The 24,650-nt window shown below is 42.1% G+C and overlaps 2 protein-coding genes and 1 pseudogene across 3 annotated transcripts; all 3 read right to left on the reverse strand.

Annotated features, from left to right (window-relative positions):
- Window positions 1-144: 144 nt before the first annotated feature.
- On the reverse strand, window positions 145-550 carry LOC112311970 (large ribosomal subunit protein P1 pseudogene; annotated as a pseudogene).
- Window positions 551-8,707: 8,157 nt separating this feature from the next.
- LOC112311762 (ATP synthase subunit f, mitochondrial) lies at window positions 8,708-9,085 on the reverse strand. Its single transcript, XM_045201849.2, has one exon. The coding sequence runs from the start codon at window positions 9,045-9,047 to the stop codon at window positions 8,781-8,783; it is 267 nt and encodes an 88-aa protein (XP_045057784.1). The 5' UTR covers window positions 9,048-9,085; the 3' UTR covers window positions 8,708-8,780.
- Window positions 9,086-11,964: 2,879 nt separating this feature from the next.
- SIX4 (SIX homeobox 4) lies at window positions 11,965-24,170 on the reverse strand. 2 transcript variants are annotated; one of them, XM_053928172.2, is made up of 4 exons: window positions 24,096-24,170; window positions 23,058-23,887; window positions 19,707-20,392; window positions 11,965-16,288 (listed from the first exon to the last, which is right to left on the reverse strand). In XM_053928172.2, the coding sequence occupies exons 1-4, from the start codon at window positions 24,096-24,098 to the stop codon at window positions 15,492-15,494; spliced, it is 2,316 nt and encodes a 771-aa protein (XP_053784147.1). In that variant the 5' UTR covers window positions 24,099-24,170; the 3' UTR covers window positions 11,965-15,491. The 2 variants fall into 2 exon arrangements, with proteins under 2 accessions (XP_053784147.1, XP_053784146.1); XM_053928171.2 differs by lacking the exon at window positions 24,096-24,170 and having other exon boundaries at window positions 23,058-24,062.
- Window positions 24,171-24,650: the final 480 nt, after the last annotated feature.

Below are 24,650 nucleotides of genomic sequence, written 5' to 3' on the forward strand. Positions count from 1 at the left end.
AGCAATATTTTAACACACTTTAATTTTACCAAATCTGATATTCAACTTCAAATATTCAGGCTTTGACTACATTAACAATTATATTTTGAATACAATTTTTACTTTAGATTAATAAATGCTTTATTTGGGAATATCTTAATAGTCTTTTTTTTTTTTAAGTTCAGATTTTTACTGCCCGTGTTACAAAAAGAGCTTTAGTCAAATAGTCCGAAGCCCATGTCATCATCAGACTCCTCAGATTCTTCTTTCTTTGCTTCCACTTTCTTTTCCTCAGCTGGGGCAGCAGCAGTTGAGGGGGCAGGACCTCCTGCTGAGGCCGCACTAGCTGCTGGGGCAGGTCCACCAGCCCCTACATTGCAGATGAGGCTCCCAATGTTGACATTGGCCAGAGCCTTTGCAAAGAAGCCTGGACAGAAAGGTTCAACATTTACACCAGCTGCTTTAATGAGGGCGTTGATCTTATCCTCCGTCACCGTCACCTCATGGTCGTGCAGGATAAGGGCCGAGTAGGTACAGGCGAGCTCCGAGACGGAGGCCATGGTGTAGGCGAAGGCTGCCGGGAGTGGTGCTAGTCACTGGATGAAGTGAGGGCCTCACCCCAACACGGCCTTAGCTTCCTCAGAAGGACCGAGCACCTTAGCAGCAGCTGGGGAAAGGGCGGGAATATCTTAATAGTCTTAACACTTCTTTCTTTTAAACCTAGTTTGCTTTGGAAAGGAATATTTCAACTTTGAAACCGTTAGTTCCCACCATTTTGTCAAAAAATATTTGTGTTTGATCTGTTCGGGGCCTCAAAAATTTCTACTCATCTTTTCCTATCTCTGCTACTGTGAGAAAGGACTTTCTGCCGTTTGGGTGGTAAAGATCACCCAAATCACACTGTGAGGTAAATAGGACATGGATCACTCTTCCTATTTCTGGTTGAGGAAAGCGAGATAAGGTATGAGTTGATGAAGGTCTCACAGCTGGCCAGCAGCAGCCCTGGAGCTCGCATGGGCTATTCCCACTGTTATGTGCTGCTGATCCTTATGAATAGTTTCCTAGACTGAAAAGTGATTTTCAAAGAGGAGGCAGATCTGACTTCGAATCTGAGAGCTTCCGCTTCTTATCTTTGGTTGGGCAAGGAACCTAAACTCTGAGCCCTAGAGTCCTCGTGTGTAGAATGGGAGAAAATAATATAAACTTTGCAGGGTTGTTAGGATTTCATGAACTGCAAGTTTTAAGTGCCTGGGACTGTACTATATAAGAAATACTATGGACTTAATGGAGGTCAGAACAGAGGTGTAGGTAGATATGGTTTACCTCCTCACACATCCTCAACAAAAATTACAACTATACTACAAATATCACTTAGAATCAGAAAACTGAGCTGTATGGAAGTCTGACAACCAAGGAATTAAAGAAGTGACATTCATCCAAATGGGTAGGAGGAGCAGAGATGAGCAGAGAGGCACGAAGATGTAGAGATGCAGAATGGGTGGTCCCCACAACATGTGTGGTGAATAAAAATTGGTAAGGATACCTGGAGAGTGAGGGATCCCAGCTCCACACCAGACCACCCAGCCCAGGGTTCCAGTGCCAAGAAGATAAATCCTCATAACTTCTGGCTGTAAAATCCAGTGAGGGGCAGCAGGAAGAAACTGCAAAATTCTTAAAGGGCCTGCAATAGACTTAGGACTTATGCAGACTTACTCCGTCTGTGCTTCAGCACCAGGGCAGCAGCTGGAAGGGCACCACTGTCACTCAGGGAGAGAAACTGAAGTGTCCGGCATGACAGTACCGGGGGACAGCTTCCTCCCAGACAAAACTCCAGAAGCCAGGTAGTGGCATTATCCCTTCTCTGAGCCCTCCCTCACACAGAGCCACTGAGTGGCGACACCATATCTGAGACTTTATCAACCTGGTTCACAGGGGTTGCCCTGCCCTGGAGATTAAGGCTCTGCCTCACCCAAGTTATTGGTGAGCTTTTCTACAATAGGACATGCTACTAAGACAGGGAGTCAAAGCAGCTCTACCTAATACACAGAAACACACACACTGGCTGGTATGGCTCAGTGGATTGAGCACTGGCCTGCGAACTGAAAGGTCACCAGTTTGATTCCCTGTTGGGCACATGGCTGGGTTGAGGGCAAGGTCCCCAGCTGGGGGTGAGCAAGAGGCAACCAGTTGATGTTTCTCTCACACATCGATGTTCCTGTTCCTCTCTTTCTCCTTCCCTTCTCCTCTTTCTAAAAAAAATAAATAAAATCTTTAAAAAACAAACAAACACAGGGAGGCTGCCAAATCGTGGAGACAAAGAAACATGACCCAAATGAAAGAACAGACCAAAACTCCCGAAAAAGAACTAAACAAAATGGAGATGGCAAATTGGTCAGATGCAGAGTTCAAAACAGTGATTATTAGGATTCTCAAGGAACTCATTAGGTACTTCAAAAGCATAAAAAAGACCCAGTCAGAAATGAAGTTTACAGTACGTGAAATAAAGATAAATTTATAGGGAACCAACAGTGGAGGGACTGATGTCAAGACTCAAATCAATGATTTAGAACATAAGGAAGAAAAAAACATTCAATCAGAACAGCAAGAAGAAAGTAGAATCCAAAACAAAACAAAACAAAACAAAACAACCAAGGATAGGCTAAGGAGCCTCTGGGACAATTTCAAATATACCAACTTTCGAATTATAAACCTGCTGGAAGGAGAAGAGAAAAAGCAAGACATTGAAAACTTGTTTAAAATAATGAAAGAAAAATTCCCGAATTTGGTGAAGGAAACAGACATACAAGTCTAAGAAGCACGGAGAGTCCCAAACAAGGTGGCCCCAGAGAGGACCACACCAAGACACATCATAATTGAAATGCAAAGGTTAAAGATAAAGAGAGAATCTTAAAAACAGCATGAGAAAGGCTGATAGTTACCTACAAAGGAGCTCCCATAAGACTGTCAGCTGATTTCTCAAAAGAAACTTTACAGGCTAGAAGGGACTGGCAAGAAGTATTTAAAGTGATGAAAAGCAAGGACCTACAACCGAGATTATTCCATTTCACAAAGCTATCATTTAGAATGGAAGGGCAAATAAAGTGCTTCCCAGACTAGACAAAGGTAAAGGAGTTCATCATCACCAAGCCAGTATTATATGAAATGTTAAAGGGACTTATTTAAGAAAAACATAAAAACTATGAACATTTAGATGGTAATAAATTCACAACTATCGACAATTGAATCTTTAAAACAAAGTAAGCAAACAAGCAGAACAGGAACAGAATCATAGATATGGAGGTCAATTGGAGGATTATCAGTTGGGAGGTAGAAGGGGAGCATGGGCGAAAAGGCGCAGAGATTAAGAAGTATAATTGGTAGGTACAGAATAGGCAGGAGGATGTTAAGAACCGAATAGGAAATGGAGAAGCCAAAGAACTTACATGCATGACCCATGGACATGAACTAAAGGGATATATTGCCAGAGGTAATAGGGGGCACCAGTTAGAGGGACACAAAGGGGGGCAAACGGGACAACTGTAATAGCATAATCAATAAGATATATTAAATAAAAAGAAACACTATGCAGTGAGTTGAGTCATAAGAGAATAGAACACATGTAATTATTTCAAAACATTGTAAGAAAGGTGTCTAGTGATGTATAGAGAAAGAAGAAAGTGGATTTCAAGTTCTAATCAGAAGGTGATTATAGATCATTTTTTCAAGTAATCAGAAGGCCTCTAAGGAAGTATTCCAGAGGCATTACTAAACCCTAGTGCAAAAGGGAGAAAGAAAGAAATAGTGTTCTTTTTTTTTTTTCACTTAAAACCTTTTTCTTATTATCCAAGTAAAACATGCTCATTGAAATGCTGAGTGCATGGGGAAAAAAAGAATAAATGCTCAGTGCAATGGACACTTGCTATTTGGATGGTCCAGCAGCTAACTTTCTTCTACGTATATCACATTTCTTTTTATCTATCTATCTATCTATCTATCTATCTATCTGTCTATTTTTAGAGAGAGGGGAAGGGAGGGAGAAAGAGGGAGAGAAACATCAATGTGCAGTTGCCTCTCAAGCACCCCTTACTGGGAATCTAACTGGTGGCCCAAGTTCACCAATCACAGTGTCTCACTACCACTCCCCTGGCTACTGTGATTGGGTAATGGTTGGATATGTGATCTAAAGTGGGCCAATGAGAATTTTTCATTTGGATTGTTTTAGCTGCATCTGCCTGTAGCCTGTCCCAAAGAATAGGGGAGCGTTCTTTGCCTCTCTAGTGAGAAAACCAGAAAGTGTGAATCCAGGAGCTGTTGGCAACAGTTACAAGGCTTGTGGAGAAGTCAAGTCTGCCATAGGAGACACTCTAATGTGCAGTTCTAGTAACTGTTTCAGTAAACCAATAAATGTCCTTTTATTTTTTATTTTTATTTTTTTATTGTTGTTCATGTACAGTGTTCTCCATTTTTCAGCCACCACTTCCTGCCCCCCATCCTCAGCTCCCACCCTCAATCCTTCCCCACTTTGACTTTGTCCATGGGTCCTTTATACATGTTCCTTGACGACCCTTCCCACTTTACCCCCATTATCCCCTCCCACTTCCCTCATGTTACTGTCAGTTTGTTCTTTATTTCCATGTCTCTGGCTCTATTTTGCTTGCTTGTTTGTTTTGTTGATTAGGTTCCACTTATAGGTGAGATCATATGGTATTTTTCTTTTACTGCCTGGATTATTTTACTTAGCATAATGTTCTCCAGTTCCATCCATGCTGTCATGAAGGGTAGGAGCTCCTCCTTTCTTTCCACTGTGTAGTATTCCATTGTGTAAATGTACCACAGTTTTTTGATCCACTCATTAACTGATGGGCACTTAGGTTACTTCCAGGACTTGGCTATTGTAAATTGTGCTGCTATGAACATTGGGGTGAGTAGGTTCTTCTGAATTGGTGTTTCAGGGCTCTTAGGGTATAGTCCCAGTGGTGGAATTGCCGAGTCAAAAGACAGATCCATTTTCAGTTTTTTGAGGAAATTTCATACTGTTTTCCACAGTGGCTGTACCAGCCTTCATTCCCACAATAAATGTCCTTTTAATTAAGCTAAGTTTGTTTTGGGTTTCTCTCACTTACAATTAGAAGGCCTGATATCAAACAAAAAAGTATAAAGAAACAAATAATATATATGCAAATATACAGAGACAGCAACTATCATGTACTTGTGGTCTTTTTTATTAAGCATTTTGTTGTTGTTTTTCATCATATTGATTTCCAATATCATTGAAAATCTTAGTAAATAATTATAGTTTTCATAATTGGTCCCACAATAGTGGACATTTACATTATATCCAAGTTTTTGATGCATTGTGGGCACAAATATTTGTTTGTATCTCTAATTATTTCTTTGGGATATATTACTAGAAAGATAATCACAGAGTCATAGAGTATTAATTGAGACTTTTAAAGTTTTTTTTACTTCAGGGGAAAAAGAGGTTTATGATAAAAAGAATTAAACAATTTAAAATGATATAAAAGTGAACCAGCCACCCTCCCATCTTCGATCATGTTTCATCATGCTGCTTCTTCCCCAGGCCGTGTGCGTGCACCTTCCACTCCGCCTTTAGAGCATCCCATTCACTTAAGGTTTTGTAGAAGTAATTCTTGTGTACTTTGATTTTCACATTTTTAACAATATATTTCTTAGTAGCTGCTGGCATTTAATTGTCTCCTTCCAATGATGGACATCTAAGCCTTTTCCAGTCTTTTGCTACCACAAAGGAGTCCCATTAAGTACCCTTATATTTAGAAGTATCACAAATGTGCACATATGCACAGGTGTGGACAAAAGTAGGGCTACAGCTGTAACACAAGGAAAGAATACAATAATTAATAAGTAATAATATAAGAATACACTCTGTATTTGTATACTCACAGCTGAAAACCCGTTTTTGTCCACCCCGTGTATGTAAGACAGATCTTTAGAAAGAAATACTGAGTAAGAGTATGTGCATTTTAAAAAATGTACTAGCCATCCCCAAAATGTCTCCACACTGTTATTCCAAACAGGCTCCCACCAACAACATATGAAAGAACATGCTTTCTGATACCTCATTATGAGAATGTGTTAACAAATTTTTATATTTTTGCCCAAGTGATCAATAAAGTTTGTTTCTTTTTATAGTTGTAATTTGGAAAATTGCCTTCTGGAAAGGTTACATGAAATTTTTAGAAGATTTTATTTTATTTTTTTTAGAGAGAGGGAAAGGGAGGGAAAGAAACATTGATCAGGACCTGGCCTACCACCGAGGCATGTGCCCTGAGTGGGAATTGATTTGGCGACCTTTCGGTTTGTGGGATGACACCCAACCCGTTGAGCCACACCGGTCAGGGCTGAAAAGATTGCACGAATGTATACTTCCATCTGCAAGATGTGAAACTGTCCACCTTATTGCATCTTCATCAGCGTTAGGCACCATCATAATTTTAAATCTTCACTAATATAATAGGGGATAACACTATCTCATTTTTAAAGCTTGCATCTTATTCATTTATAGAACATTTGTTTTCCAAGCCCCTATAGTGTGGGACAATGTTCTGACAACTGTGGCGAGACACTCTCCTTGCCCTGAAGGATCTTACATTTCTTTGATTACTAAGTCTGAACATTAAAAAATGAGCAGTTTTGAATTGTGTTTTAAGTTAGGAATTATGCATTGCCTCAAACTTTTTAATGAGACAGGAGATGGTAAATTTAAAGATGATGTTTATTATTCTAATAGGAAGCTGAGTCTGTACATATGTAATGAAAAATGGCATTTCCTGACTCATTTATATGATTGCTTTTTTCCTGCTATCTGGAAGGGATAATCCATAGGCCTCAGGAAAGTAGGCTGAGTACAATGGCAGACACCACTAGTTGACCCCCCAGTGTCTATTGTCCCCTTCCTCCTTTTAAGAATAGAATGATCTCACCTGTTATTAGGGCATATGGCCACTCAGGTAGAGACTACAGTCCCCTTAGAGCTGGTATATTTGTACTAAGATATTCAAGGCCATTTGTCTCTTAAAGAACACGGTGCAAATGTACTTCTTAAATAAATAAAAACAATACAAACTTGTATTATATTTCCCAAATTTCAACCAAATGTGTATATGTGTGTATATGTATGTACACAGGCACATCTCCTATGTAACACACATCTTAAAAAGCAAAACAAAACAAAACAAAATCCCAGAATAACCTGTGCTTTTCTATGGCTAATTTTTATGGTTTTATTACGGCTAATGATTTTTCAACACAGGAATCTTCTTGAAGGAAAATTTCCAGGCTCTGGATAAGATGGCTGTGGGGAAAACTCCACTGTTAATTGTTTTCAGAGGATCCAACAGCTTAGATTCCACTGGCTGGTCCTTGATGCTCATCAGGAAAGGGGAGCACACAAAGAAGGGAAAATGGGGACAGTCTCTCTTTTTCCTCTGCTCACCCATCCTTCTTTCCCTATCCCCCAAATAAACACAAGCTCGCGCGCACACACACACACACACACACACACTTGCTGCACTGAGGAATAGGGAACACTTTGCTTAGTTTTATTAATCTGCAACTTATCATCCACTATTATACTTAGTTCATTTGAGTCTTCAAAAGTGTTCCTTGAAGTGCAAATTCCCCAGGCTTAGGGGGTTGGGCTCATTGAACTGTTAACCACTCCTATCTTGATTATCAGTTAAGGCATTTCGGGAGGTAGGGCAATACCTGAGAGAGGGGCAGACCCATTAGGGAGCCAAGTAGACACATGTGGAGAAGGTGAAAGAGTGCAAAGCTACACCTGCCTTGCCTAGCTCTACACCTCTAAATAGGGGGCACAGGTTGTGGACTCAATATCAATTATTTTATCTTTTGCCTTTGTAGCCCTTGGCAGGTGACAGTGTACTTTCACCCTGTAAATGATTTGCTCTTCTTAACCTGTGGGTAGGGAGGGGGGAGTGCATTTTTAAATCCTTTCTTTTTTTATAACTACATGGATCTCAAATATAATCATATCCGACATACTTATTTCAATAGGAAAAATAGGCCCAGAGAGGTGAATTGCTATTTCCCATACCTTAAGACTACTCAGAATCAAGATTTTCTGATGCCTAAACTCTATGTTCCATTTACTATTCCTCATAGACTCTCTAGACATCTGCTCAGTTCAAAACAAGTACTAGACATATATCCACAGAGAGAATATTTTTAGAAAGTATATCTATACATAATTATAAATAGCTTTTCTGTACATCACCGCTATTTTGAAACATTGATCTAAAAAGGCTTAATGAGTACATTTTTGCTAATGGCCCAGTTGTCAAACTTTTAACCAACCTCTATCATCTGAAACAATTTGGAAGTAAGTGGAAAAAAAACCAATGCTTGGAGCAAGAAGGAAAATAGTCACTCTAAAGAAAATCCACTAATACTAGAAGATTCCTATAACCACTCTGGTACTACCCCAATTTACTTTTGTCCTCTAAATAGGGATAATACTTTAACCATTTTAGCCATAAAGTTTCCTAATCCATAGCAAGTGGAATGATTTAAAGGGATGAATGACAGAGTTATTATTCATTTAACAAATAATTTTTAAGTGCTTACTATGCCCTACTATACTATGAGGGGGAACCCAGAATTTATTTATAAAAAAATGTGTATTTATTCTTTTTTTTTTTGTACCAGTCATCTTTTATTAGGTGTTAGTTACAATATGAAAGGATTCAGAGGTGCTGTGCAAAGACAATGGTCAGGAATTCGGAGTCCCCAGTGGGTCCTCTTCAGTGGTACTTGTGTCGCCGCTCATGTTTGAGTTCCTTATAAGAGCGGCAGTAGTTAAAAAGCACGTAAGCTGCCAGCACCATAGAAACTCCAGCAACATTCCCTTTCTTCACATTGACGTACTTGTTGTAATACCGGTAGTAACCTCTTTGAAACGCTCCACCAATGCCTTTAGGGGTGAAATCCCGCATCAGTATCCAGCTTGGCAGCTCCCCTAGTTTGACATCCAAGAGTCTCTTCTCCTTCAATGGTACTGCTGACACCATCTTGGAGTCCGGGGTGTCCTATTTATTCTTACATGTTTAAAATTCAGTCACCTTCAAAGCACTCTCCATTTGAAGCAGTACACCTATCGAGATGTTATTTTTCCCACTGTTTGAAACAGTTTTTGAACTCGATTTTGACGCTGTTTAGTGCTTCTGCCATTTTTTGTTTCAGCTCTTCCACATTGGTAACATGTTTCCCTTTGAGGACATTTTTCTCATCTGGGGAAACAAAAAGAAAAAAGTTGCTCAGGGTGAGGTGAGGTCAGGTGAATAGGGAAGGTGGGGTAGGAGGGTCATGCTGTTTTGGGTCAAAAATTGCTGAACACTCAGCGTGGTGTTGGAGGTATGCTTGTGAATCACCCATCATGAAATGAGCAAATGCGTTGAAATTCTTTAAAAAAACTCACTGAAGCTGAACACAGCTTCTCACAACAACACCAGCTGGTACACTGATACAGATGGGTTCCTAGAACACTCACCTAGCTGTGGCAAAGCTGTGGGGAAGCCTGTACTACAAGGGGCCTGCCCTGCAGAAGATAATTCTGGGGTTTTTTTGGGTCCCCCCTCATAAATGTCAGAGAAACAAAGATGAAAGTGTAGAAAGGAAAACACAATTACAGGGATGTGATAGTGCCATGCTAAAGGAAGGTTTAAATCCCCATCTAATCACAGAATGGGCCATGCACTATTCTACTATGAGGGTGAAACAGAGCTTCCTGGAGCATTACCTCTAGTGAGTCTCGAAGTTTGAGTGCTAAGAAAGAACCTGGTCCACTTGGGGAATACAAGTAGTTTTGTGTGGCTACAGGTGTGACTAGACAAAGAGATAGGGCCTGGATCATGGGGGTTTGTATGTTAAGGAGTTTAAATGGTATTTCATAGGCCCTGGAGAGCCATTGAAGGTTCTAAACTGGAAAGCAAGGCTCAGATAGTAAGTCTTGAATTCTGAATGTTACATCTGCATGTAGTTGTAATGTATCCTGGAATGAGGACCAGGCATTGGGATTTAGTCAAGAAATGATATATTCCTAAACTATAGCAGTAGCCTTAGAAATAGAGGGGAAAGAACTGTTAGAAAAGACAATGGAAGAGAGGACATGGATATAGGTAGTGATCTTGGAAGAAAGCAAAACAACACCAAAGTGAGTCTCAGGTTTTTTAACTGGACAATGGATGGATCAATGCTATGAAAATGAGGAACACAGAGTGGAGAAGAGGCTTAGAGCAAAGATAATAGTTTAAATTTTCATATATTGAGTCATAGTTGACTGGGACACTGAAAATATCCATTAGGGGACTGGATCTACCAGCTTGGAGTTCAGGGAACAGGTTCAGGTTGGGATAATCCCCGCAGGAAGCTGGTAGCTTTAGTTAACAGCAGGAGGCAGAGTAGACAGAAATCTTGGAGAGCACAGAACTCCGAAGACACCTGGGGACAAACTGCTATACATGCTTAAAGTATTTCCTGTTCAACAGCTTAGGACAACCAGACATCGTTTCGAAATTCCTGACTTCACTCTAGCCTCCTACAATGCCATTCTCCAAGGAATAGGCGTGGTGAGAATTTTAAAGTGTAAATCATGATTTATCATTCCTCACTTCTCAGACTCCAATCCAAACTGTTTGGCACAGAGCAATAAAGCTCTACCTGTGATGTGATTCCTATCTCCCTGAGTGGATCTCCTATCACATGACTCCTGGACTTTACACTGCAACCCAGCTGCTCTGCCCCTGCCTCGGGCCCTGCTATTCCCTGTCTGGAATGTTCTTTTCTAGGTCCTGCAGACTGGCTCCCTTTCATCATTCAAGCTTCTCTGCTGAAATGTTACTTCCTCAGAGACCTTTCTTGACAGATCTAATGTATATCCTCACCTCTACCATTCCCTGTTCTTAATCCCATTACCCTGTTATTGACTTTATAGCACTGACCATTATTTGAATGTATTTTATTTAACTTTACTAGCTCTTGTATTGGCAATGGTTATGTGAAAAGGTAAATCTCTACATTATTTCTTAGGAGAAACTGGAAAAGTGAGATACAATCATGTAGTTGAAGGTCTTGAATTCCCATTGAGGGGTTTTATTTGATTTGCTAGTTTTCCAGGAGCCAAAAAATGTTTGAAGTAGGTCAGTGACCTTGTCAAGTGTTTTGAAATATTTGTTTGGTTAAGATGTTATAAAATGTAATCACTCCACAATACTCTGACCCTGTACTCACTTACTGAGGCACTATTCACTTTAACTGGTTTAACTACATAGAAAATTTGTAAACTAAATAAATGAACTGAATGACAAGAATATAAAAAATCTAGGCATAGTACCTGAAATTCACTTGATGGCTTTGTAATAGAACTGTGCAGTTCTACTTTACTACTAGTCTCCTCTTCCTTTCAATGTGGGAGCCATACAAAATCATTTCAAGTGTGAGAGACATAATTGTAAAGTTAGGACCAGACTGTACCAAGGCTGTCTTCTACACACTCGGTAATGCAGCTCTGTCCGCGACTTCGTGTCAAACCACTGGTGGACCCAGCTGTGGTACAACCAGACTTTGGCTAATGGGAGAGCTTTAGAGGGTGGGTTATACTTAACTCTTTCCATTAGAATGGAATGGAAAGATGTTTGGACCTTTCAATTTAGTTTTATTAAACCTTCTAGAGTACCAGATTTAGATTTTGGGATACCAAAATGAACAAAACACATTTCTTTCCTTTGAGGAGGATGAATTGTAATCATTTAGCTCTGTGTATGCAGTATGGTTAAGTGAGTCGCATAATTTTGTACAGAGTGCAACAGAGATTATTTTTCCAAAATGACTCCTTTTGTCGTTATATTTGCCACCCAATGAAATGTTTGTGTGGGTTTTCTTCTTTCTCCTTCTTTGCCTTTTCAGGGAAAAATAACTTTCCACACCAGGTATGTATAAATATAAAGTTTATTTAGCATAGTGTTTAGAAAAATAAGTTCACATCATTTCAGAAACAAACAAAACACTTAATTGTCCAGGCATAAACCCCTATTACAGTACAACATACATACTTTAGAGCTCTTTGGTTGGGTAATTAAGCACAGAAATGTTCTGGGACATGCTCTGTGTGCCATCACCTAACAGTGCAGTAAAGACTCTGTCACCCCGTCCCGTGACATACATTCTGTATAGATCTTCTCTGCGTAAGGCACAGTAAAACCATATTGAGTATGTAACTGGTTGCTTCTAAACATACAGTACATGCAATTAAAGAATAAAATTTTTTGGAGAACCCTGAAAGCCAAGAGTCACATGCTATATAATTTTGATTAATAAAAAGTATGGTTGTAATATTAATGTGATGTATCAATTAGATACAAAATAAACATTAGGCTCTAATCATCTAAGTTCTTGGAAGACTTTGAAACACCTTTTATACAATGTAATTCTTTCCCCTCCAGTTTTCCTGAATTGTTTATATTTTTATGATGAGATGATCTGTCAGAAACATTTTAAAGAATGAAGAACTTCTGGCTATGTACTAAGCACACTTGTCTAACGTAGCAGGGCAGGCTCAATACACGCCCATAATCCAACGTTCAACATGCAAGATGTGAGGGCATATGCAAGATTTAAAGTCAGTGTGCAATTTGACTACAGTTTTTATCTATGGCTGTAACGTCTACCTGCCTTTCATAACGCAAGAAAGGCACTGAAACGTGTAAAATTCAGTTTTTCGTTACTATAAATATACATGAGCTATAGAGAGCAGTACAACATAGGTGCTCTTGTTTGACTGAGGAACAAATGCACCTTCTGTTTAAACAACAGACCGTCCTTTGCTAGATGTAACTAAGAGCTAAATGCCAAATTCTGGCTGATAAGAGTGCATAGTTAGGCTCACACCAAAAATCCCACAGCCAGACGCAGGCGTAGAAGTTTGTAAGGAGTTATTTACCCCTATTCTGATTCCTCTGTGGGGATCATTAGAGGGTCATTTGCAGCATCTTCAAGCATCGGTTTATGTAAAAGAGAAATTCCGCCACATGAACTCCAAGGGTTCTGAGTCTGGCCCTTGGTATTGCAAAGACATTGCAATTCTGTGCATGGAGATCATGGGGTTTACCTAATTTCATTCACATATATATCGGCTACATACCAACTGGCCCGCATTTTACTGAAAGACTAGAAAAGAACAGTAAGTTCTTTATAATGTGCATTGATTCTTACCTGGTACATTGTGTAGCTACCTGGAGTAATTATAGGGGTATAATTACATCATGTTGGGAGTACGAATGGGTTTCCTAGGTAAGTCTTAAGTTTTGTGCTATCTTTTTTTTTTTCTTAAGGGAAAAAAGAGGAAGAACTGTGAATACAAGAGGTTTATTATATTTTTGGAAGACAGAAAACTTTTCCAGTTATATATATATAACATATATAACTTTTAAAACCTTCCAACCTCCCTTATTGAATGGGTATTTTTAAATAATTAACAAACTTTTGATATCTGCAGCAATCAAGTGGAAAACATCATTTTCATGTAAACCACACCATGTAATTAATCTCAGTAACATGATCAGCACACACCCAAAGAAAAAAACAAGCCGTATAAGTAGCGGTGGAGTGGAGGGGAACTCTACAACACTTGGCTTTGTAAAAGAACAAAATTAAAAACATGTAGTTTCAGCAGTTTAGGAACACTCACCAATTCTGTAAAAAGAAATCCGAAGTTCTTTATCAAAATGATAGAAGAATTCTGCATAAGGCTCTTCGTCTATGCCTGCAAGTTCCACTTGCAAATAACAACAGAAGTGAAATTCGCTATGGCCCTTATTTCAACATCTCAGCATACAGAGATCTATGGTGGACCCTCTATTCTGATCTTAAAGCAAGCAAGATCTTTATGTTCAACAACTTTATCATTTTCCCACTTGTCTTGCTTTTCAGAGACCAGAGACTTTACTCACTACATACAGGTATTTTCACTCTTACAACTTGTGTTCAGAGTCCTGATAAAAACTGTAACCACAGCTCATGACATTATCACACAAGCTTCTTACAGAAACCCCAAAAGATTGACTTTTAAAGAGGACATGATATAGTGCAAACAACGGTCATATGTCGTAGTATAACAATGGATTCAAAACATTTAGAACGAAGTTTCGACAGTACAGAATTTTGCTCAATAGAATCTACATACTTTTTCTTTACTTTAAATGGTTGTTTTCATAGCCTAGAGAATTGTTTCTATATGGTAATCTATAATTGTTATTTTCACTGTAATGAAAAGTATTAACAATAATTAGTTGTTCGTCCACTTGCATCATAAACATTATACATAATAATAAAAGTAAAACGGAAGTTCTTCGGATTTAAGCAATTCTGTGTGAAATTAACCCTGTTAGAACAGTAGAAAAGAGCCATCAGTGCCTCTGTTGACACTTCTGTACCTTAGTAAGAGTAATAAAAAGGCCACAAGGTAAAAAGGCACATAGAATTCTATATAAAACATATTTAAACGAATCAGAGAGCTGCTAAATAAAGAGCAAGGATGTGAAAAAAAGTACCAAAATTCCAATATTGGGAGTTGGATTTCCTGTTTCAGTGTTATTAATATTGACCTAAATAGACTCCTGATAAAAATTATTACTTTTAAAATCCTACAAAAAGTAAAACTTCGTTGGAAATAACTATGGTCACTTCCTGTTCAAAGAATAAAAATAAATTAAACGGTAAGAAAACATTTTTCTTTTCAGTTCGTAGTGTCTGAAGTATAAGAGAGACATATATATAGCATAAATAAAATTCACTGTAGTCACTCAAACCCTTGCTTATAGGACTAATATATTTACACTCATACTGAAATTTGTTTCATAGGTTTTAGTGGAGTTGCGAACTTTCTCAGCCACACAGAACTATCAGCGATCACATTTGGAAATGTGTAGAGAGAAATCCAGACTTTCACAAAAATGTTGAAAAACAGAAATGCACGTATTTAAAAATACAGCCTTAGAATAGTGTTGAGCATAGTACCATTTATGCTACTTAACCTTATCAATGCCCATGGAGTAAAAGTAAACAAAAAGAACCGTATTGTTTCTAATGCTCTGTAGTGATATTTAATTTTGTTAGGTGCGTACATTTTTAATTTAAAAAACTATCAAGTCCCATTTGACCTCAGAATTATATTAAGTCAACCAAATGATACACTTTGACTTGACATATTCCATCTTGTTCCTTTGTCTCCATCTGTTTAAAAGAGAACACGTGTGAAGAAAAAGGCTGCAGTAACGCAGTTCCACTCCTGTATATTCACTGTGATCTTCATGCAGATCAACCCAAAGTCTCTTCAATGCATTTATTTGCAAAACTAGTGTTTCCCTTTAAATGGGAAAATGCTTTATGTCCTCAGGGCTTCTTGAAAAGATTTGCTCACTGATGTCAGAGGAAAAAAAAAAGGGGGTGGTGGATAAAGTTTATAAGTCTTGCATATCTTCATCCAATTGGACAGTTTGGAGCTTGGCAAGCTCTTTCTTGTCTGTTTCCAGGTCTTCACAGACTGTCTCAACCATGCCCTCTAGGACATACTTGGATTTGGAGTCCAGCATCATTAAGCTGCTTGTAGCTTTACTCTCTGAACTTGTTAAGAAATTCTCTTTTATGTTGGTTACTGATTGTAGAACCAACCGATGTTCTCTGACAAAATCCTGGGGTACTGCGGGGGAGGGGTGACCCACCTGGTCTTCAGCTGTAGGAACTATTTCCCCAAGGGCAGCCTGGGTCATTGGGATGGACAATAGATCTTGACCAGTAATAAGGGAGCAGTTCTGAAGAGTTGCATAGTTAGTGTTGCTGCCAGATGTCACAGTAGATTTGCTTGCCACAGGTGCAGACATGGGCTGGCTATCAGCAATGTCGGGGTTTAGTTCAGTGGGATGTAGCAGGGTAGGGGGATTCAGGGGAAAACTGTGAGTTGGGGATACATTGACTAATGAGGAGGCTAGTGGATGAAGGCCACTCCCCGAGATACTTTCAGAAGACAGGTTTGCATTTACTTGTGCATTCTGATTGACAGGCATCAACTGAGAAAACACCAGGCTCCTCTCCAAACCCTCTTGTTTAACAGATCCTATAGTCTGGCCTGAATTAGGAACAGTGTATACCACTGCACTGGGAGCAAGAGAGCTCAAGAAAACCTTTCCTTGCTGGACTGTGGTAGACTCACTTGTAAATGTGCTCCCATCTGAAGTGCTTGAATTTACTGAAATATTACCTAAAAAAAAAAGGTACAGATTATCATTGATTAAAACTGCTAATGACAGAAAATAATGACTTTCTTACACACATGATTTTTCTCAGGTTCAGTAGAATCACCTGCACGTAAAACTACAGATTCCCAGGCCCCACTCCTAAGAATCTGGCTCCGTTAAGTCCTGGGACAGGTGTATTTTTAACTCCCTGAGCAAGTCTGATGACCAAGTGGGAGTGAGAACTATTGGTTTAGAAACAAAGTGTGAAAAAAAAAAATCTTTCCAAGTTTTAATTTTAGTCAAGTTCTGGTTCATAAAAAATATTTATTATTTTCCATATAGACCCCAGCTTATCTTTCAATGAGCTGACAGTTACTGCCAGCTCTGCCAGTCAGAACTAGAAAACACAAATCAAAATAAAATGCCTTTGTTCAAGACAAGCTCAGTTAACTCACATAAAATATAAATGGAAATGTAGAAAATACCACATAAAATGACTTACCCTGGGGCTTAAAGTTAACCATATAAACGTGTACGGACAAGTTGAAAACTATTGCCAAACTAACCATGAAGTAATGTCAAGTCAACAAAACATTCAGTAGGTTTTGTTTTTCTTTTCTTGTGCCAGTTCTGAATTTTCAGTGTTGTAGTGATAGGAGGAACTAATGATAATAATAAAATGTGCTTTTAAAAATATAGATTAACATAAAGAATTAGAGCTAATACTTCTTTAAAAGGTTTGAATCTTTTGAGGCCCTCACTGGCATGGTCTGCAGAGATTAGAAGTAGAAAAAGAAATGTTAATAGAAAGCTGATGATGTTCCAATCAGGTAACTCAGACAATGCAGATGAATCAGATCCTCGCCCCACTCCCACCATTAAATAAAACCCTCGTGTTTCTGAGTCTTTACATAATAGGCACAGTGAAATGTTAGCAATGATCTTGCCAATGAAGGAAAGGTGGACTTGGGGGAGTTTTGTGACAGAATAGTTTCCAAGGACTGTTTACCCTGCTCTTGAATTAGATGTTCAGTAAACTCTTAATCATTTTGAGAAAACAGCCCAAGAGTAAAGGGAATTCACCTAACACATTTGTCTTCTTGAATTACTACAATAATTTGTGATTATATTGCCACCTACATTGATAAATCAGTGTCACAGGGCTGTTTATGTCTTCCAAACATTTTTAAGCACCCTAGTGCAAAGGAATGTCTTTAAAATGAAAACATACACGCACAGTATATTTGAACTTAAAAAAAAATTAACCACCTGAGAGTATCCATCATGGAAATACTGGTGTTAAGAAAAACATTTCTATGTTTTGTTTGGGCTCTTCCCTAACATAAATGTTTGTTCTAGGCCAAATGAATGAAAAAGGTTTTTATTTGAAAACATTTAACTTCAACTTAAGTATGCTTTAAAATTCCTGTCAGCTGCTAAACTGTAGCAAAAAACATCTGAAATAGATGTTTACTTGCTTGTTAATGGTTGTAAAATTGTCTGCCAATGTGTATGTGAATAAAATAGTCATTTTTTGATAGAGCCATAAATAATAATAGGTGTGACATTTCCCGCAATTGCTGTTGAATGTAAATAAAGTAATATTTTTGAATGTGTAGAAAGTACAACATATAAAAGCAAAGGGGGAAAAGCAGATGTGATCTAAACCTTGATGTTTCAATATAACTGCCATTAAATTATAAATTGAATAAATTTAAAAATCAATTAAATCCAATCGAAACATGATACAGGTGCAAAGTATGTAACTTTGCAATGATGGTCAAATAAGAAAAAAACCCTTATTTTCTCATATTATAAAGTGAGAAAAAGATGTAGGTATTCTGCTTCTCCATATGAATGCCAACTATAGAAGATTATTTATCTTGTCAAGGTCTTTTTGAGAAAGGCTGAATCTCCAAATGCTTTGTTGAGAACTGCAATACACAAGTACTATAAAGAAGTGTTGCTTCCCAGACCCATATGGTTAAACTTAAGCCTTCAAGTCACCCAGACAGTGTGAGGATTGACAGTTCTGTCATTTGAGCTTAGCTTTTAAACTGAAAATGCTATTCGTATTCATATTAAATGCTCTGTTAAAAAAATTAGCCATTGGTTTGCAATAATCTTCTACGGCAGCACTTTTTTAGATTACACATGAAAAGTATTTCTGCTTTTCTCTTCCCTCAATCTATATACCAGGCTTTTTGGTCAAATGTGTTCTCTAAAATGTTACATACTGTTTAGAAATTTCCCGAAGAGAGAAAAGGAATTAGATCCACATTAAATTATTATAAAACTAAGCATTTTGGCTTTCCCTGTGGTTTCGTATCTTTGTCCTATGTTGGACAGTGGCTGAGCTTAGTCCTTTCCATAACCTGGAACAATGAAAAAATAAATAGTATGCTGAGGGACTGTCGTGTTTTCTCTACCATTTTACCTAAAAAGAAGCGAGTACACAGACGAAATTTACTGCATAACCATTTCTTCCCTTAATGCCTCAAATAAGCTGAAGTAGATCACAGTTGTTAAAAAAAGTTGTGCATAAATTGATTTTTAAAAAATAAAACCATTTTATAGGAAGCTCATCTTTAAGGCAAACAATGATTATTCTGCATTGGTAAAGCAATCTGGACTTTCAGATTTGTTTGCAGAAGGCCAATATTCATTAACATCTTGCACTCCTAAATTCAAGGGGGATATACAATTTCCGCTGCTATTCTAACCATTCTCATTTCTATATAGAACAAAATGACACAGAACCATCCAGACTTGGTTAAAGTCAGTGAAGGACTGGCATATCGGCCTCTGGCTTCCTGAATTTTAGATCAGTGCTTTCTTTAGCAGACTATCTTTAGTAACAACACAAACATATAAAACAAGGCTTTTTAGTTCCTCTCACTAATAAACTTGCATATTTAGGAGTCACATATTCTCCTGATTTTCCTCCAGGTCTGTTAGTCTCAGTTAAAGGAGGAACATGAATCAAACAATTGATCTAGTCTTGTTCTTATAAAACACTTTTCGGTCAAATAAATAATGTGAAGGTACAGTGCACACATTCTTACCAATTACTCCACTGATTTTGTGTTCTTAGCAATGTTATTAATTTTTAATCTTAAAATGTCAAGCAATGGGTTATTTTGTAAGCACCAATTAACTTACTGCATTTCTATAATCATAGACCTGGCAAGACTTGCTATGAACCATATTTTCCCATTCAGTTGTTAGGAAAATAAAAGTCCATCCCCATGATGCCAGGGAACCAACCAGGCTGGATATTTCATGGGTGTAGTGAAGAAGGAGAAACAAATCAAGGCAATTGTGCACCTGTGGCAGCCAACAGGGTACCTGAACATCAATCCATAGCTCTCACCAAATGCGTCATGTACAGCAGCTGGCTAAACATTACTGGTGCATTGTAGTACCAAATGAGACTTTTACCTTGTGAAGCTGCCACTGAAACAGGAGGCAGCTGCAATGGAGAGAATCCAATGCTCCCATTAAGAAACTGGCTGTTTGCTCCGGAATTGGGGATCTGGACAATACCATACTGATTAATTTGCACTGGTGTAGTAAAAGTCACGACAGAGCCTCCATCCTGGGAAGCCACTGTTTGAATGCCTTCTCTTTTCACCTCAGTGCTGGGGATCAGTCCGGGAAAAGACACGGGGGCACCGGGGCTGTAGGTGGTGGTGGCTGCTGAGTTAGCTGAAGAACTCTGGAGAACTTTGAATTCCTTCACATCCTGGGAGGTAGAGCCCAGTATGTCAGTCATGGATATACCATTGCTCACAATGTTTGATGCCATTTTGGGTGGGTTCAATGACACTGTCTGTGTATTTCCCACATTTAATCCATTAAGGATAACTCCGTTGGGTCCCTGAATGAAAGAATTACCATTAAGGAAGACAGGTGAAGTACTTGCAGGTACCAGGCTTCCATTCAACAGAACTCCAGAGGGGCTTAGTATCTTAGCATTTCCAATTTGTTGCATATATACTGGCTCCATGTGACTGGAAAGGCTGAGGTTGGTGACACCTTCAGATGAACTGGAGAGTGGATGAGGAGACAGATCCTCATGACCCTTGCTGGACTCATCTTCAGTGCTAGGATTACCATCTGACTCACTGTATGGACAGGGAAATCAAGACATTAAGGTTAGGGGCTGACATTTTACATTGTGCCATTTGTTTGCAAAACCAGCTTCTAACCCCAGGACAGCAGCATTTGAGGAAAAGCACAGCAGGAAATCTTTTAGTCCTGTTTAAGCTATAAGGCCTTTCAGCAGATTCTGACCAGGCAGAGAACCTGGGAAGATGTAAATTTAACTAATAGGATTTATGGAATTGTTTTTAAAGCATTGAAGTTACTTCTTCCAGTTAAATGTGCTATTATCTATATATACCATAGGGGAAAAAACCTTATTAAATGCTAAGGTCAGCCCGTCCTGTTTAGGAACCCCTTCCTTCAAACCAGTTCAGGTTAGTGTGATTTTGAAGGTAAATCAAACTGACAAAGGAGCAGGAGGGGGAAAGTATTCCGTTTTGTTTGCCAGTTAGTTAACAAGTGATCATTTCTCACCTGCTCTCAAACTTCTACTCCACCAGATTGACAACTTTTTCATTCAACAAAGTGGCTGGCCTTTAGGAAAGGCACTTTCAACCCAAGACTGTTTTGTGCAGCCTCCCTTGAATCCAAAGGAAGCTACAAGGGCCCATTTAACATACGCCATCCAGTGCCCTGGTGAGGTGGGAGGGGAAGGGTAGGTCACTCAGCTGCTCAGTAACTATCAGAGCCCTGACCTGCACCCTCGGTCCCTCTGTTCCAGACAGGGCTATGTGTGTTCCTCAGCCCCTCGACTTGGGAGGCATAACAATCCGGGGAAGGGAGGTGGTGGGGTATCCCATTTGGTCTGAAGGTGGGCGGGGGAGAAATGGTTGAGTAGGACATTGGCAGTTTGGAAACGCGGCGGGACTTGGCCTAGTAGTAGATCCAACATCCCAGTAGTGCCCGCCGGTTTGCTTTCAAGCAGAGGGGAGGGGATTACCCGGGCTTTGGGCTGCGGGGCTAAGAGCGTAAAAATTGCTTTGATTTACGAGCTGAGGCTGAGCCGCCGCTGCCGTCTGCTAGGGTGACTCACCGGGGGTGCGGGTGGGAGGTAGATCCGGAGAGGGGCCTACATCAGGCAACAGGGCCCGGGGCGGGAGTGTAGGGTTTGGGAGGTGGGCGAAACAGGTAGAATATGGTCGAGGAGACCCAGGGAACGCGCCCTGCCTGGGGGCAGAGGCTGCAGGACAGTCGGCCTGCGCCCCCGGCCCGCTCCCCACCCTCTGCCCCCAGTTCCCGGGATTCGGTCAGGGCTTGGAGTGACGGGATCCGCTGCCTCGAACGGGAGCGGGGGACAGGTGGGGCGGCGTTACCAACACGCCTTCTCTGAGTCTCTTGCAGGCCTGCGGTAGGGTGCACTCAAGTCGCAGTGCGCGTTTTTTTTTTTTTTTTTTTTTTTGTTTTGGTTACCGCGAGGCCGGACTCCGTCTAGCGCCTGCTTCCCTGACTGGGGTTAGGAACTGCGGAGCCGTCGCGCCTCGAAGGAGCGCAGGGGCAGGGGCGGGCAGCTGCGGGTTCTGGAATGCGCCGGGTGATCACCTTCGCCCGGCGGGGCAGGCTCCCGGATTCCTTCCCCGAGGAGAACCTTAAAGAAGCATTTCGATTATTTCTCTCCTCTCCCCGTAGGGCTGGAGGCACCATCTCTTTAGGCGACCTTCTCCTTACTTTCCTTCGCTCCCTAACTCGGGAGGACGTACAAAAGAGGTGGAAAACCCGATTATATTTTACCGATTGAGGAAAAAATACCTGCCAGTCAAAAAGTTCAAACCCGCCAGGGTGGGCGCTCTGGAGGTGCGCAGTTGATAGCACCCCCACTCCTCCCTGCTGTCCTCCTAAAGCCAGCCCGCGCTAGCCCCCAACCACCGTACAAGGAGGGAGCCACGCCGGGTTCCGGGGGTCCAGAAAGCAGCCCTCCAGCCTAACAGCCCCATAACGCCGGCGGCACTGAAATCCGATCCGAAGGAGTTCAGAATCAGGTTTCAAAACACCGCAGAGCCGAACTGCACCAACACCCCACGTTGCCGCGGCCGCCGAGGGAGCCACCGCGGGCAGAGTGAATGATTAACTCTGTCACATAAAACCTCGACGGCCCAGACCCCCTTCTCCGCCGCCAGCCCCTACCAACACTCTCTACCCTCCAGAGCCGCCAAGGGGACCTCCTGCGTAGACTTGTCCACAGTGGGTGCGCGGCGGCACCCTGGGGGTCGGGGACACTGCGGCGCGCGCCGGGCGGGTGCGACCCCGCGGAGGTGCGGACCCCGCGGGCGCTGGCAACCTCTACGGGCCTCCAGCGTCAGCGGGAGCGGCCTTTCCCGCGCCTACACACGCTCCTTCGACCGCCCCCCCCACCCCTAACAGGGAAGAGAGTGGCAACTTCAAAGCCAGCGGGATGGGGGTGGGAAACAGGGCAGCAGTGACCAGCCGAGGTGGGGGCGGGGACTGAGACCTAGGCAGGCGACGAGAAACTTCTTGGGGGGGAAGGGTAAAGAGAGAGGCTCCCCCGCCCCTAGCCACCGCCGCTCCCCCTTCCCGGCTCGGGGAGAGAGGTGGGGGCGGGGAGAGGTGGGCAGCCGGACCAGGCTGGTGGGGAAGGTAAGCGCCATGTTTGCGAGCGCCAGAAGGAAAAGAAAGCTGGGAAGGGGGTGGGGGAGAGGAAGGGAGAGAAGGAGGAAAGTTGGCGCTCACCTTTTGGACTGGGTCTCAGAGGGGTTCCGATCGCGCTGCCGCCGGTTCTTGAACCAGTTGCTGACTTGGGTGAGGGAGAGGCCGGTGATCTTGGCCAGGTGCCGCTTCTCGGCAGGCGAAGGGTAGCGATTCTGCTTGTAGAGCTCCTTGAGCGCGTTGCGCGACTTCTCCTTGAAACAATACACCGTCTCCTCGCCGTCCCAGATGGTGCGGGGCAGGGGGAATTTCCTGCGGAGCCGGTACTTGTCCACGGCGCCCAGCGGCCGGCCGCGGGCGCGCTCGGCCTCGGTGTAGCGCGCCTTGTACCAGAGCTGCTGCAGCAGCGGGTGGTTGGCCGACTCGAAGCTGTGGCTCTCGAGGATGCTGTAGAGCTCGGGGTAGATGCCCTGGTGGAAGGCCACCAGCGCCCGCGCCTTCAGCAAGCTCTCGTTGCCACGTAGCAGGTCGCTCTGGGGCAGGGACCACAGGAACCGGGCCAGGCGATCCAGGTTGCCCCCCTGCTGCAGCGCCTCGCACACGCAGGCGACATGGTCGGGCGAGAAGGCCAGTGTGGTCTGCGCGGCGGCGGCGGCAGCCGCGGCGTGGTGGTGCCTGCCCAGAAGTTCCGAGTGGAGTTGTACCTGATCCGCTGCCGCTCCGGCCGCCGCCGCCACTGCCCCTTCCTCTCCGCTCACCCTGGCGGCCGCGTCCCCCGGCTCCAGGGGAAAAGGGGCTGGAGCCGGGGGGCTCAGCCCAGCCGCCGCGCCCCCCGCCACTTCTCGAGGCGCCTCCTGCCCTTCCGAGACGCTTTCCATCCCATTCTCCTGCTTGATGTCCGCCGCACTTGCGATCTGCCCGGTGGGGGAGGAAGAGGACATTTTTTGTTGTTTATTTTCCTCCCTCCCTCACTCCCTCGCACTCTTTTCCTCTTTCTTTCCCCCTCTCTTACTCCTCCTTCTTCGTCTCCCTCCCCCCTCCCCCCCTCCGGAAAGCCCACTCCCTCCCTCCCGGTTTCGGCTGGATCTGGCCGATCAGGTTTCCCCCCGGCCACGCAGTCACCATTAAGATAGCTGCTAGAGCAAAGTAGTGTAAAAGGATAGCTGCTTTCTGCCGTTCCCCCAACGTGACTCCTCGGGCTGCTGCATACTATATGGCACTGGCGGCCGGGCCGGCCGGGCCGCGCCACCTCATTGGCTATTTCACATTCAGAGGGAGGAGGAGACACTGTTTCTATCCCTGTCGATCACCCGCCTCCCACTCCACCCCTTGCCTTTCCCTCTCCCCCCTGACCCCCAGGGCACCTATACCTGAAGGAGAACACCGACATTCTTTTCAGGCCATGTTCCTGGGCGGGAAATTACCTAATGTAGCCTGAAAACTGGACAACAGACTCTTTCAAAGACAGTCTCTACGATTCCATAGGGAATATTAATTGTGTGACCTAAAGGTCCGAATGCGAAACTCTCAACAAAGAAACGCCCCCCTCAGCATTCAGAGGACAGAATTTCAAAGAGGGTGACTTCCCTATCTCCCTACTCCCCTTGACCCCCCCCCCCCAAAGACTTCTTTATTAAGGGTATTGAAAAGGGTCAATAATAGAATGGCACTCGGGAA

The sequence above is a fragment of the Desmodus rotundus genome, chromosome 7, assembly GCF_022682495.2.
Source record: "Desmodus rotundus isolate HL8 chromosome 7, HLdesRot8A.1, whole genome shotgun sequence".
In the NCBI taxonomy this organism is placed as follows: Eukaryota; Metazoa; Chordata; class Mammalia; order Chiroptera; family Phyllostomidae; genus Desmodus; species Desmodus rotundus.

Bases quoted from the DNA above. Each gene is read 5' to 3' on its own strand.
- LOC112311762 (XM_045201849.2), bottom strand. From the start codon at position 9,047: ATGGTGTCAGCAGTACCATTGAAGGAGAAGAGACTCTTGGATGTCAAA.
- SIX4 (XM_053928171.2), bottom strand. From the start codon at position 23,914: ATGTCCTCTTCCTCCCCCACCGGGCAGATCGCAAGTGCGGCGGACATC. The intron at 20,393-23,057 runs GTGAGCGCCAAC...CTGTCCATACAG, and splicing joins TCTGAGACCCAGTCCAAAAG to TGAGTCAGATGGTAATCCTA. The intron at 16,289-19,706 runs GTAAAAGTCTCA...TTTTTTTTTTAG, and splicing joins TTCAGTGGCAGCTTCACAAG to GTAATATTTCAGTAAATTCA.